We start from the raw sequence: 15,377 nt of genomic DNA, 5'->3' as shown, positions 1-15,377 counted from the left end.
CCCTATTTTATGACTTGGACCGCACGTTCCGCCTGGACATTGAAAGCCGGCTTGAACGGCGCTGTCCGGACGTGTTTGATACTATTGCCCGACATAAACCACTGGAATTCATGGCTGGTGAAACACGGGCCATTGTCGCTGACTAGGATGTGGGTCGCGAAAACCATACGCAGACTCTCCACAGTGATGGATGTCGTGCACGAGTTTAATATGATGCACTCGATCCACTTCGAGTATGGATCGACAACGATCAGGAACATTTTCCCATGAACGGGCCCGCATAGTCCACGTGAATACGTGACCATGGCCTGGTGGGCCAGGGCCACGGGCTGAGTGGGGCCTCCCTGGGGGCATTGCCCAGCTGGGCACACGTCGTGCACCTGCGAACCCAGTGTTCCAGGTCTGAGTCAATCCCCGGCCACCATACATGTGACCGGGCAATGGCCTTCATTAACACGATGCCAGGGTGCTCGCTGTGGAGTTCCCTGATGAACGCTTCCCTGCCTTTCTGGGGCAGGACTACCCGGCTGCCTAATAGCAGGCAGTCGGCTTGGATGGAGAGCTCATCCATCCGTCTCTGAAATGGTCTGACCTCCTCGGGGCACGCCCTGTGTGCGGGCGCCCAATCCCCAGTCAGGACACATTTCTTTATCATGGATAGAAGGAGGTCTCTGTTGGTCCAGAGTTTGATCTGGCGGGCTGTGATGGGGAAGCCTGCGGTATCAAAAGCCTCAACAGCCATGACCATCTCAGCGCTTTGCTCCGCTGCCCCCTCGGTGGTGCCCAGTGGGAGCCTGCTAAGCGCATCAGCGCAATTTTCGTTGCCTGGCCGGTGCCGTATGGTGTCGTTATACGCAGCCAGTGTGAGAGCCCATTGCTGTATGTGAGCTGACGCATTGACATTGACAGCCTTGCTGTCGGACAACAGAGATGTTAACGGCTTGTGGTCCGTCTCTAGCTCGAACCGTCTACCGAAAAGGTACAGGTGCATCTTTTTCACACCGTAAACTCAAGCGAGTGCTTCCTTTTCGACCATGCCGTACCCACGCTCTGCCTGGGAGAGCGACCTGGAGGCATAAGCCACCTGTTGGAGTCGGCCGTCGTCATTACCCTGCTGCAACACACACCCAACCCCGTAGGACGATGCACCGCACGTTAAAACCAGTTTTTAAAATTTTTTTTTTTACAGGGGTCATACACAGTCAACAGTTTGTTAGAACACAGCAGGTTCCTCGCCTTATTGAAAGCCCGTTCTTGACAGTCCCCCCAAAACCATTCACAACCTTCACGCAGGAGCATGTGTAACGGCTCCAACAATGTGCTTAAGTTCGGCAGAAAGTTCCCGAAATAGTTCAAAAGTCCCAGGAATGATCGCAACTCCGACGTGTTGCCGGGTCTGGGCGCCCGGCGGATCGCCTCCGTTTTTGATTCAGCGGCAACCCTCCTGCCCAAAAACTCGACCTCTGGGGCCAAAAACACATACTTGGCCTTTTTCAGCCGCAAGCCTACCCGGTCTAGTTGGCGTAGCACCTCCTCCAGGTTGTGGAGGTGTTCCTCGGTGTCTCAACCCGTTATAAGGATGTCGTCTTGGAATACGATTGTTCCAGGAATGAATTTGAGCAAGCTATCCATGTTCCGCTGAAAGATAGCTGCCGCCGAACGAATGCCAAACGGACACCTGTTGTAGATAAATAATCCCTTGTGCGTCGTGATGGTGGTCAGAAGCTTGGATTCTTCAGCCAGTTCCTGGGTCATGTCGGCCGAAGTGAGGTCCAGCTTCTTGAACAGCTTACCACCTGCCAGCGTGGCAAAGAGATCCTCCGCTCTCGGGAGCGGGTATTGGTCTTGCAGCGACACTCGGTTGATGGTGGCTTTGTAGTCGCCACAAATCCTGACCGAGCCATCCGCTTTAAACACAGGAACGATGGGACTTGCCCAGTCGCTGAATTCAACGGCCGAAATTATGCCCTCTTTGAGCAGCCTGTCCAATTCACTTTCAATTTTCTCACGCATCACATATGGCACCGCTCTGGCTTTGTGGTGCACTGGTCTGGCGTCCGGAGTGATGCGTATCACTACTTTAGTGCCCTTGAACGTTCCGACACCAGGTTAAAATAGTGACCCGAATTTTTGTAGGTCTTGTGAGCATGAACTTCGCTCCACAGATGAAATGGTGTGCACATCCCCCCCATTTCCAATTCATCTCAGCTAGCCAACTCCTCCCCAAGAGTGCGGGGCCATCTCCCGGGACGATCCAGAGTGGCAGCCGGTTCTGTGATTCATTATGTGTTACCACCAAATTTGTACTGCCTAGCACTGGGATGATCTCTTTGGTGTACGTCCGTAACTGCGTGTCAATGCATTCCAGTTTGGGCCTGCTAGCTCTGTGTGGCCATAGTCTCTCAAATTGTTGGGCGCTCATAAGTGACTGGCTAGCTCCCGTATCCAGCTCCATGCGCACCGGGATGCCATTCAATAAAAATTTTATCATCATGGGTGATGTTTTAGTGTATGAGCTGTGAACTTCAGCTACGTGAACCCGCTGAACTTCAGCATCCATGGCTTTTCCCCAGGCATCATCCTGCATTGCAGACCCCTCGCCTGGTTCCTCTGTCTCGCAGATTAGCCTCGCCACAGCCTTTTTGCACATCCTGGCCAAGTGTCCACTGATGTTACAAATCCTACAGGTATATTGCTGGAACCTGCAGCTTTTCGCAGCATGTCTACCCCCACACCTCCAGCATGAGCTGAGATTGTTGTTAACAAAAGGACTGTTACCAGGCATTCCTCTCTGATTGTCCATTTGGCTGTTTCTAAGCATTCTGATGGTGGGTGTTAATGGTCCAATCGCGGGACGCATTGTTCCTCGTGATGGCGTGAATTGCCGATCCCCTTTCTAATGTCCCTGTTGCGGGCCCACCCGAGAGTCTGTTGCTGCCCGGGCAGTTTCGAAATGCCGTTGCCTGCCTGCGGGGTCCCTAGCCACGTTCACAATGTTAACTCCCTGGTCCATTGCCACATTGGGACCAGGCTGCTCGCGTAAATTAGCTTGGTCTCCTCTTCCCCTGCCATGAAGGTCTAAGCTATCAATGCTGCCCCTTCTAAAGTCAAGTCCGTGGCCTCTGAGGTTCCTGAAAATCCCGGCATGATTAATGCCCTCAATGAAAAAGTCCCGTAACATCTCCCCCCTGTTGGCGTCTGTGAACTTAGAGACTGGCCAAGTGCCGCAGGTCCACAACAAAGTCAGAGATGTATTGTCCCTCCCAACGCCGGTGAGAGTAGAACCGGTGCCGGGCCATGTGTACGCTACTCGCTGGCTTGAGATGCTCACTGATCAGCTGGCTGAGCTCTTAAAAGGACTTGTCCACTGGCTTTTGGGGTGCGAGTAGGTTGTTCATCAGCGCATACGTCTGTGGACCACAGCTGGTCAGTAGATGCGCCCTTCGCTTGTCAGCCGCTGTCGCTTCCAGCCAGTCCTTCGTTACAAAGCTCTGCTGGAGTCTCCCCACAAAGTCGTCCCAGTCCTCACCCACACAGTAACCTTCCTCTGTGTCACCGGTGGCCATCCTCGTGATTCGGTGATTCCCATTTCTCGTCGTCAAATGTGGTGTCCATGCACGACACTCCCCTCCCCAACCACCCCTTCCCCAACCCCAACCCCCAGGGTCACGACCCTCCCCATCCCAACCACCCCTCCCCCCAACCCCCAGAATCATAGCCCTCCCCTCCCCCAACCCCCAGGGTCACGACCCTCCCCTCCCCAACCACCCCGCCCCCAACCCCCAAGGTCATAATCCTCCCCTCCCCCAACCCCCAGGGTCATGATCCTCCCCTCCCCCAAAGTCACGACCCTCCCCTCTCCAACCACCCCTCACCCAACCCCCAGGGTCACGCCCCACCCCTCCCCCAATCTCCAGGGTCACGACACTCCCCTCCCCAACCACCCCTCCCCCAACCCCCAGGGTCACGACTCTTCCCCCCCCAGTTGGGGAAGCTGTTCGATTGGAACTCGCTGAAGCACCTTGTCCGGGTGACTGGAATACGGCTACATATGGAGTTAGTCTCCCGGGCACCACATTCCTAGATGATCCCGAGACACTGATTCCGCGGCAACAATTATTGTGCTGTGTGCAACTCACCGAACCCTTCTCCAGGAACAGGTGGTAGAACTCCAGAAACACTCGTCGATGGTCCTTTGAGTTTGCGTGATTGTACAGATCGGTATAGAGATAACAGAGCTGGGGAGAAAAGAGTGCCAGTCACCAAATCGCCAACAAAGCCTCTCCGCTGCCCTGAAACCAGAGACAATCAGCAGCCCCCTTACCATTAACCGCTGACCCTTACCCCAAAACTAACTCCCGACCCTTAACCCCGACACTAACATCCCAACATTAACACCCCAACACTAACCCCCGACCCGTACCGCCGACACTAACCTCCGACCCTTAACCCTAACCACCGATCCTCAACCCCGACCCTAAACACTAACCCCCGACTCTTAACCCCAACACTAACCCCCAACACTAATTGCCGACCCTTAATCCCAACACTAACCGCCGACCCTTAACCCCAACACTAACCGCCGACCCTTAACCCCAACACTAACCGCCGACCCTTAACCCCAACACTAACCGCCGACCCTTAACCCCAACACTAACCGCCGACCCTTAACCCCAACACTAACCGCCGACCCTTAACCCCAACACTAACCGCCGACCCTTAACCCCAACACTAACCGCCGACCCTTAACCCCAACACTAACCGCCGACCCTTAACCCCAACACTAACCGCCGACCCTTAACCCCAACACTAACCGCCGACTCTTAACCCCAACACTAACCGCCGACCCTTAACCCCAACACTAACCGCCGACCCTTAACCCCAACACTAACCGCCGACCCTTAACCCCAACACTAACCGCCGACCCTTAACCCAACAGTAATCCCCGACCCTTAAACGCCCGACACTAACCTCCGACCCTTAAACGCCCGACACTAACCACCGATCCTTAACCCCGACACTAACTCCCGACCCTTACCAGCGGGGCTGCGTCAAACTGCGACACCACATGATGCAAGAATGCGACCAGATGTGCAGGCCTGGACTTCACCTGCTCGATGGTTTGGAAACAGCTGCACTGAACGTCGATCTGCAACGAGGCGAGATGGGGATTAGGGTCTCGGCAGCTTCACACAGGCTCCGCTCAAAGCAGCGCCTCATCACCGACACTCACCTGCTCAGCCTCAGTATCAAAATCATCATCTTCAGCCCCGATTATCAGGGCTCCAACCCGCAGGGCTCCGGGTCCCGTGGGCAGGGAGTCCTTCAGGTGGAGAGAAGCACAAATCAGTCAAACAGATCGCTGCAAAAGATCATTCACTATGTTACATTGACAATCATAAACCAGTGACACTGTATCTGCTCCACTCCCCTCCTGAGACCACAATCACTGAGGGCAAGGAGGCTGATCCTGGGCTCTGGTGAGGCCATTCGGTCACTGCCCAGTACAGCACAGGGTCACTCTCTCTCCCCCAGCCCCCCCCTCCCTGCTCCCTCTCCTCACCAACATGGCGGCTCCGCCCCCCCCTGGGCACGGCGGTTCTCCCCCTCCCCCACCACCCCGGCTATCCCCCTTCCCTCCCAGCCCCCTCTCCTCTCCCCACACCCCACCACTGCGGCTCTCTCCCTCCCCTCCCCCCCACCAACTCTCCCTGTGCCTGTCCACAATGTCACTGCTTTCTGATAATATATGCTCTCTGGCAATGTCCTTCACACATGTAACACAGAAACAAATCCCTCAGCATCTATAGAGACACATTGAAATTGTACGTTTAGAAACATTCTATTGACAGCTATATAGCAAACATGAATTCTCAGGATAAAAGTTCACTGCGATTTAGCTTTTTATCTGAATGAATTTTGGGAACACTGCCAATCTCAGAGACCAGTGAAGATGCGACAAAAACCTACTGATGGGTCAGACTGACCCGAAACGTACCCAGTCTTGGTTTTCATCAACTTCCATATTCTCACAGAAGCTGCCGGCATCTTTCGGGGAGGTCTTGGGGCTACTGCTCACACAGTCTCTGTGGAAGTGGCCATCACTTGGGGGAGACGGGCTGGTTATTGTCGACTGAAATAAAACACATTCAGATTCTATCAAATCAGCTCGTGCCAAACTGGATAACATGGAAATAAACAACAAAACTTTGCTCAGTCAGGCACGCAACACCCAGAGCAACAAATGGGCATCAAACCCACATCTTGTGGCCTCAGGCAGCCCAGCAACAGGTTCATAGAATACCACGCAACAATTTGCAGTTCATCCATTCCTTCTCGGATGTGGGCATCGCTGGCAAGGCCGGCATTTATTGCCCATCTCTAATTGTCCGAGATGTTGGTGGTGAGCCGCCACCTAGAACCGCTGCTGTCCGTGTGGTGTTAGGGAGAGAGTTCCACAGCACTTTGACCCAGTGACGATGAAGGAACAGAGTTGGGACAGAGGGAACTGGGAGGTTCTGCTACCTTATCTTTGGCTTCTTACAACAGCCCAAGCTGCAGTGCTCAGTGCCTCATCCACCTGGAGTTCTCTATCTGTCATCCTGTCTGTAACTGGAGAGGGGAATCTGAACTACACACCAAGCCCTTGCTCTGCTCCTTTTTCCTACTTTCCCTGTTTGAATTTGGTGAGCCCGGATGTTTGGAAAGGGCTGTTAATGACACTGTTGTCACACTGGTTGATAAATCAGAATGTTGAGGTCTCTTCTACCAGCCTGGGAACATGGACTGCATTCTCCGATTATAATCGCACCACCATCGGTGGCCGTGCCTTCCGTTGCCTGGGCCCTAAGCTCTAGAACTCCCTCCCTAAACCTCTCCATCTCTCTCTTCCTTTAAGACACTCCTTAAAACCTGTCTCTTTGACCAAGCTTTTAGCACCTGTCCTAATTTCTCCTTATGTGGCTCAGTCTCAAATGTTTTAGTCTCATAACACTCCTGTGAAGCGCCTTGGGAAGTTTCAATGTGTTAAAGGAGCTATATAAATACAAGTTGTTGTTTAAATGTGGCCCGAGGCTCCCAGGTTAAGTACTGTTGAGACAGGTTAGGACACAAAGCTGCAGTCAGGCCATCCAACTGCAAAGTTGCAATGCTGACAGTCAGACACTCATTGAGGAACATTACCACTGACCAGGAAAATCCCTCGGAAATATATGCGCCTCTCTGGGTTTGGAGACAAGGTTTGGGGGTTAATGAGCTTCCAGGGGCAACTTATTCCATCTAACTTTTACCTAGTAAAATATTCCTAAAAATCTACGTAATAAAATGATTGCTAGAATTAAGAATTAATTGAATCATTAAAAGTTAATGCAAGTATAATGCTGAATAATTCATTTCTACTTAACTGATGGATAATTTCTCCACATTAACAGACATTCCAACTACAATCCATTTTCCAGCAAATTACATGCTTAGGGTTTAAAAATTAGCATTTCACCATGGTAGGAATTTTAAAACACCAGTTGGGTTAACACTCATGTAACGTCTGCCGTTCCATGTGCACTGGGCAAAGCTCACCTCCGTACGGCTAAATGAAATCCGGTTTCGATCCGTTCCCATATTCTCACTCTGGGATGGCAGCTCATGCTCCCAGTCTCCTCCATCTGACAGACAAATGCAGAAGGTTCAGAACAAGATAGGAAACAGTCAACAAGCAACTGTGCTTAAACAAAAGCATCACCTGCAATCTCCACAAAGCGAAGGCAAAAAACAAAAAGGGCCACATTACAGCAAAATTCTAAAGGGGCAAGGTGTGTTAAAAAGACAAGCCTGAAGGCTCTGTGCCTCAATGCAAGGAGTATTTGGAATAAGGTGGACGAATTAACTGCGCAGATAGCAGTTAATGGATACGATGTCATTGGCATCACAGAGACATGGCTCCAGGGTGACCAAGGCTGGGAACTCAACATCCAGGGGTATTCAGCATTTAGGAAGGATAGACAGAAAGGAAAAGGAGGCAGGGTGGCATTGCTGGTTAAAGCGGAAATTAATGCAATTGTAAGGAAAGACATTAGCTTGGATCATGTGGAATCGGTATGGGTGGAGCTGCGGAATACCAAAGGGCAGAAAACGCTGGTGGGAGTTGTGTACAGGCCACCAAACAGTAGTAGTGAGGTTGGGGAAAGCATGAAAGAAGAAATAAGGGATGCGTGCAATAAAGGTACAGCAGTTATCATGGGCGACTTTAATCTACATATTGATTGGACTAACCAAACTGGTAGCAATGCGGTGGAGGAGGATTTCCTGGAGTGTATTAGGGATGGTTTTCTTGACCAATATGTGGAGGAACTGACTAGAGAGCTGGCCATCCTAGACTGGGTGATATGCAATGAGAAGGGACTAATTAGCAATCTTGTTGTGCGAGGCCCCTTGGGGAAGAGTGCCCATAATATGGTAGAATTCTTTATTAAGATTGAGAGTGACACAGTTAATTCAGAAACTCGAGTCCTAAACTTAAGGAAAGCTAACTTCAATGGCATGAGGCGTGAATTGGCTAGAATAGACTGGCAAATTATACTTAAAGGGTTGACGGTGGATAGGCAATGGCAAACATTTATAGATCACATGGATGAACTTCAACAGTTGTACATCCCTGTCTGGAGTAAAAATAAAACAGGGAAGGTGGCTCAACCGTGGCTAACAAGGGAAATTAAGGATAGTGTTAGATCTAAGGAAGAGGCATATAAATTGGCCAGAAAAAGTAGCAAACCTGAGAACTGGGAGAAATTTAAAATTCAGCAGAGGAGGACAAAGAGTTTAATTAGGAGGGGGAAAATAAAGTATGAGAGAAAGCTTGCCGGGAACATAAAAACTGACTGCAAAAGCTTCTATCGATATGTGAAGAGAAAAAGATTGGTGAAAACAAACATAGGTCCCTTGCAATCTGACTCAGGTGAATTAATAACGGGGAACAAAGAAATGGCAGACCAACTGAACAAATACTTTGGTTCTGTCTTCACGAAGGACGACACAAATGACCTTCCGGATGTACTCGGGGACCGAGGGTCTAGTGAGGAGGAGAAACTGAAGGGTATCCTTATTAGGCAGGAAATTGTGCTGGGGAAATTGATGGGATTGAAGGCCGATAAATCCCCAAGGCCTGATAGTCTGCATCCCAGAGTACTTAAGGAGGTGGCCCTAGAAATAGTGGATGCATTGGTAATCATTTTCCAACAGTCTATTGACTCTGGATCAGTTCCTATGGACTGGAGGGTAGCTAATGTAACACCACTTTTTAAAAAAGGAGGGAGAGAGAAAACGGGTAATTATAGACTGGTTAGCCTGACATCAGTAGTGGGGAAAATGTTGGAATCAATTATTAAGGATGAAATAGCAGCGCATTTGGAAAGCAGTGACAGGATCGGTCCAAGTCAGCATGGATTTATGAAAGGGAAATCATGCTTGACAAATCTTCTGGAATTTTTTTGAGGATGTAACTAGTAGAGTGGACAAGGGAGAACCAGTGGATGTGGTGTATTTGGACTTTCAAAAGGCTTTTGACAAGGTCCCACACAAGAGATTGGTGTACAAGATCGAGGCACATGGTATTGGGGGTAACGTACTGGCATGGATAGAGAATTAGTTGGCAGGCAGGAAGCAGAGTCGGGATAAACAGGTCCTTTTCAGAATGGGAGGCAGTAACTAGTGGAGTATCGCAGGGCTCAGTGCTGGGACCCCAGCTCTTCACAATATACATTGATGATTTGGATGAAGGAATTGAGGGTAATATCTCCACGTTTGCAGATGACACTAAACTGGGTGGCGGTGTGAGCTGTGAGGAGGATGCTAAGAGGCTGCAGGGTGATTTGGACAGGTTAGGAGAGTGGGCAAATGCATGGCAGATGCAGTATAATGTGGATAAATGTGAGGTTATCCACTTTGGTGGCAAAAACACGAAGGCAGAATATTATCTGAATGGCGGCAGATTAGGAAAATGGAAGGTGCAACGAGACCTGGGTGTCATGGTTCATCAGTCATTGAAAGTTGGCATGCAGGTACAGCAGGCGGTGAAGAAGGCAAATGGTATGTTGGCCTTCATAGCTAGGCGATTTGGGTATAGGAGCAGGGAGGTCTTACTGCAGTTGTACAGGGCCTTGGTGAGGCCTCACCTGGAATATTGTGTTCAGTTTTGGTCTGCTAATTTGAGGAAGGACATTCTTGCTATTGAGGGAGTGCAGCGAAGGTACACCAGACAGATTCCCGGGATGGCTGGACTGACATATGAGGAGAGACTGGATCAACTGGGCCTTTATTCACTGGAGTTTAGAAGGATGAGAGGGGATCTCATAGAAACATATAAGATTCTGACGGGACTGGACAGGTTAGATGCAGGAAGAATGTTCCCGATGTTGGGGAAGTCCAGATGCAGGGGACACAGTCTAAGGATAAGGGGTGAGCCATTTAGGACTGAGATGAGGAGAAACTTCTTCACTCAGAGAGTTGTTAACCTGTGGAATTCCCTGCCGCAGATAGTTGTTGATGCCAGTTCATTGGATATATTCAAGAGGGAGTTAGATATGGCCCTTACGGCTAAAGGGATAAAGGGGTATGGAGAGAAAGGGGTACTGAGGGAGTGATCAGCCATGATCTTATTGAATGGTGGTGCAGGCTCAAAGGGCCGAATGGCCTACTCCTGCACCTATTTTCTATGTTTCTATGAAAGGGTGAACTGCAGTAAACCATTTCAACAGGTTCCAGGAGATGGCACCAAACTCAAACAATTCCGCTCAACTCTTGCAGCACAATCAGCACCAGGTCCAGCCCAGGCAGGTGTCACCAGCACCCTCCTTACCTCAGGACCCTCCAGCACCCTCCTTACCTCAGGACCCTCCAGCACCCTCCTTACCTCAGGACCCTCCAGCACCCTCCTTACCTCAGGACCCTCCAGCACCCTCCTTACCTCAGGACCCTCCAGCACCCTCCTTACCTCAGGACCCTCCAGCACCCTCCTTACCTCAGGACCCTCCAGCAAAGGCTCAGATTTCCACCACCATCCTCTTTTTACATCTGCCTTTAGGCAGAGTCCATTTCTTTGCCAAAACGTTAGAGAGGGATTGTTTGCACTGGTCGGTGACTTGGTAGGCAGATGGCACAGATTTACATTAATCACCAAAGGGAGGCAGCACAACATTGGGGGGAATGGGTTCGATTTGGGGTTGCCCCCACAAACCATTCTGGGAGCAGAGTACATAAATTCTTTTGAAAGGGAATTAAATAGCAGCTTGATAGAGGAATATTAAGAGGAATATTAAAAGGAGTGGGGACTGAGCAGGAGAGTGGGACTGGGGCAGGGCTCGATGGGCTGTTTCTCTGCTTTTTACAATTCTAGGAATTACTGCGTTCCCCCCCTCCCAATAGACCTGCAAAAGTGAGAGTGAGAGAGAGAGAGAGAGAGAGAGAGAGAGAGAGAGAGAGAGAGAGCGAGAGAGAGAGACAAAGAAAAATTAAGAATGTGGCTATCGCACAGATGTCATTCCTAATTGTCACCCTGAAAAAGTACGATGTGGGATTTATCAACACTCACTCCTCAGAACGCATTAAGCAGCATCTTAATCCTCACCTTCAGTCAGTCTTTCAAAAATTGTTAATGCTTCGGAGATTCGGCCAGAACTTGAGCCGTCCTGAAGGAAACAAAACTAAAATTAAAACTAGCTATTTAAAAATTCAGTACAGGAAACAAACAGCAGCACATGGAACCCAGTCGCACTGATTAGTGACAGAGGCCAAGCGGCTTCATTCAGAGAATTGCAGCTAACTGAGGGAGCCTTTAAGAACACACTTACCCCAGGGCGTGTGCGAGACACACTTACCCCAGGGCGTGTGCGAGACACACTTACCCCAGGGCGTGTGCGAGACACACTTACCCCAGGGCGTGTGCGAGACACACTTACCCCAGGGCGTGTGCGAGACACACTTACCCCAGGGCGTGTGCGAGACACACTTACCCCAGGGCGTGTGCGAGACACACTTACCCCAGGGCGTGTGTGAGACACACTTATGCCGGCGTGGATAAGAGTCTCTGAAGGAATAAACATTGCAGGGCTATGGGAAGTGGGACCAGGTGAGGTGCTCTTGCAGAGAGCCGGCACGGGCTTGATGGGCCGAATGGCCTCCTTCTGTGCTGTTACCATTCCATGATTCTTATTGCGGAGTGTGTTTGAGTGCCCTACCTGTGAGGAGCCTATAGCTTTGCCGAGTTGCTCTTGCAGCTGATGAATGTGTTTCTCCACCTCTTGTTGATCTCGAAGCACCTGCTGCGATGGGTTTCTCATGTACTTCTCCTTAAGTTGCTATTTAAAAAAAGCACAAATCAGCAGCTTGGTCCAATGACTGATTCAATGCTGGGACCTGGTCTGAATCAGACCCATTAGAAGACATGGCAAATGGGCAGAGTCTCCAGCCAATTCCTGGCAGGTGTTACAGCCCAAAACCATCTCTAACTGGCACAAAACTGGCAATCTCTGAGAGGGTCAACAGGGTGGTATCGGAACTGGTACTGCACCCCAGGAGTGCTTGATGGGACAATGTAGGGGGAGCTTTACTCTGTATCTAACCTCGTGCTGTACCTGCCCTGGGAGTGTTTCCTGGGGCAGTGTAGAGGGAGCTTTACTCTGTATCTAACCCCGTGCTGTACCTGCCCTGGGAGTGTTTCCTGGGGCAGTGTAGAGGGAGCTTTACTCTGTATCTAACCCCCTGTACCTGCCCTGGGAGTGTTTGATGGGACAGTGTAGAGGGAGCTTTACTCTGTATCTAACCCGTGCTGTACCTGCCCTGGGAGTGTTTGATGGGACAGTGTAGAGGGAGCTTTACTCTGTATCTAACCCCCTGTACCTGCCCTGGGTGTGTTTGATGGGACAGTGTAGAGGGAGCTTTACTCTGTATCTAACCCCCTGTACCTGCCCTGGGATTGTTTGATGGGACAGTGTAGAGGGAGCTTTACTCTGTATCTAACCCCCTGTACCTGCCCTGGTAGAGTTATATAGAAAATAGATGCAGGACTAGGCCATTCGGCCCTTCGAGCCTGCACCACCATTCAATAAAATCATGGCTGATCATTCACCTCAGCACCCCTTTCCTGCTTTCTCTCCACACCCCTTGATCCCTTTAGCCATAAGGGCCATATCTAACTCCCTCTTAAATATATCTAACGAACTGGCATCAACTCTCTGCAGTAGGGAATGCCACAGGTTAACAACTCCTCATCTCGGTCCTAAATGGCTTACCCCTTATCCTTAGACTGTGTCCCCTGATTCTGGACTTCCCCAACATCGGGAACATTCTTCCTGCATCTAACCTGTCCAGTCCCGTCAGAATTTTATATGTTTCTATGAGATCCCCTCTCATTCTTTTAAACTCTAGTGAATACAGGTCCAGTCGATCCAGTCTCTCCTCACATGTCAGTCCTGCCATCCCGGGAATCAGTCTGGTGAACCTTCGCTGCACTCCCTCAATAGCAAGAACATCCTTCCTCAGATTAGGAGACCAAAACTGAACACACTATTTCAGATGAGATCTCACTAAGACCCTGTTCAACTGCAGTAAGACCTCCCTGCTCCTGTACTCAAATCCCCTAGCTATGAAGGCGAACATACCATTTGCCTTCTTCACCACCTGCTGTACCTGCATGCCAACTTTCAATGACTGATGTACCATGACACCCAGGTCTCGTTGCACTTCCCCTTTTCCTAATCTGCCGCCATTTAGATAATATTCTGCTACAAAAGTGTTTGATGGGACAGTGTAGAGGGAGCTTTACTCTGTATCTAACCCGTACTGTACCTGCCCTGGGAGTGTTTGATGTTGATATTGAGGCTTGTGACTTGCAACAGTGACCTTAGGTGCTGGGAATGAGTTCAGACCAGTATAGTGACTAAACGGCAAATTCCATCCGAATGCCATATTTTTTTCCAGGGTTCCAGATCAGCCAGTATCTTATTGAATGGCGGAGCAGGCTCGAGGGGCCAAATGGCCGACTCCTGCTCCCATTTCTTATGTTGTGGTCGGGCGGGGGGGGATGGAATTTAACAATTTTATCTGCGAATCCGTTAAGATAAGAAAAGAATTAGGAGCAGGAGCAGGCTATTTGGCCCCTGGAGCCTGCTCCGCCATTTAATAAGATCATGGCTGATCTGATCCTGGCCTCAATTCTACTTCCCCGCCCGCTCCCCATAACCCTAGATTCCCTTATCGCTCAAAAATCTGTCTATCTCCACCTTAAATATACTCAATGACCCAGTCTCCACAGCTCTCGGGGTAGTGAATTCCAAAGATTCACCACCCTCGGAGAAGAAATTCCTCCTCATTTCCGTTTTACATGGGCGACCCCTTATTCTGAAACTCAGCCCCCTAGTTTTAGATTCCCCCATGAGGGGCAACATCCTCTCTGCATCGACCTCGTCAAGCCTCCTCAGAAGCTTATAAGTTTCAATAAGGTCACCTCCCCAATGAGTATAGGCCCAACCTGCTCAACATTTCTTCATAAGACAACCCCCTCGTCTCAGGAATCAACCTCGTGAACTTTCTCTGAACTGCCACCAATGCAAGTATATCCTCCTTAAATAAGGAGACCAAAACTGTACGCAGTACTCTAGTAGAGTTATAGCAGGACTTCTCTGTTTTTATACTCTATCCCCCTTGCAATAAAGGCCAACATTCCATTTGCCTTCCTGATTACTTGCTGAACCTGCATACTGTTTGTGTTTCATGCACAAGGACCCCCAGATCCCTCTGTACCGCAGCATTTTGTAATCTCTCCCCCTTTAAATAATAATTTGCTTTTTTATTTTTCCTACCAAAGTGGATAACCACACACTTTCCCACATTATAGTCCATCTGCCAAATTTTTGCCCACTCACTTAGCCTATCTATATCACTTTGCAGATTTTTTTGTGTCCTCTTCACAACTTGCTTTCCCACCCATCTTTGTATCATCAGTAAATTTGGCTACATTACACTTGGTCCTTTCATCCAAGTTAAAGCGCAAGTCATGGCCTGGCCTGTCGGACGTACCTCCAGTTGCCGTATCTCGGTGGCCAGCATGTTGCGCAGGATCTCCAGCTTTTGGTTGTGCACAATGTTGTCTTCCTGGGGGGGGGGGGGGGGGGGGGTGGTGGAAGAGGGGGCGGGGATCGAGAGACACGTCAGGGTCATTACTGGTCACTTATTGCTGGACTGTACTGATTAAAACTATCCAATTGATATAGAAAGGAAATATTGCTATTCACAGACACAGGAACAGAAATATAGAGATGCACACAGAAAAATATAAATCCCAAGCGAGAGTGGGAGGGCGAGAGGGGGGGGGGGGAAAGGAGGGCGAG

General features: G+C 50.0%; 1 protein-coding gene across 1 annotated transcript in view; it reads right to left on the bottom strand.

Annotated features, from left to right (window-relative positions):
* Nucleotides 1-15,377, bottom strand: part of LOC139275685 (rho guanine nucleotide exchange factor 12-like) — a 71,421-nt gene that overhangs the window by 42,153 nt on the left and 13,891 nt on the right. The window contains exons 2-9 of the mRNA XM_070892851.1: nucleotides 15,067-15,141; nucleotides 12,228-12,347; nucleotides 11,618-11,678; nucleotides 7,576-7,661; nucleotides 5,999-6,133; nucleotides 5,234-5,323; nucleotides 5,039-5,149; nucleotides 4,140-4,238 (exon numbers count right to left, since the gene is read on the bottom strand). Coding sequence (XP_070748952.1) covers nucleotides 4,140-4,238; nucleotides 5,039-5,149; nucleotides 5,234-5,323; nucleotides 5,999-6,133; nucleotides 7,576-7,661; nucleotides 11,618-11,678; nucleotides 12,228-12,347; nucleotides 15,067-15,141 — 777 coding nt within the window. The remainder of the gene's footprint in view (nucleotides 1-4,139; nucleotides 4,239-5,038; nucleotides 5,150-5,233; nucleotides 5,324-5,998; nucleotides 6,134-7,575; nucleotides 7,662-11,617; nucleotides 11,679-12,227; nucleotides 12,348-15,066; nucleotides 15,142-15,377) is intronic.

The sequence above is a fragment of the Pristiophorus japonicus genome, chromosome 11, assembly GCF_044704955.1.
Source record: "Pristiophorus japonicus isolate sPriJap1 chromosome 11, sPriJap1.hap1, whole genome shotgun sequence".
Lineage (NCBI taxonomy): Eukaryota > Metazoa > Chordata > Chondrichthyes > Pristiophoridae > Pristiophorus > Pristiophorus japonicus.
This window is presented reverse-complemented; position numbering and strand designations above follow the sequence as displayed.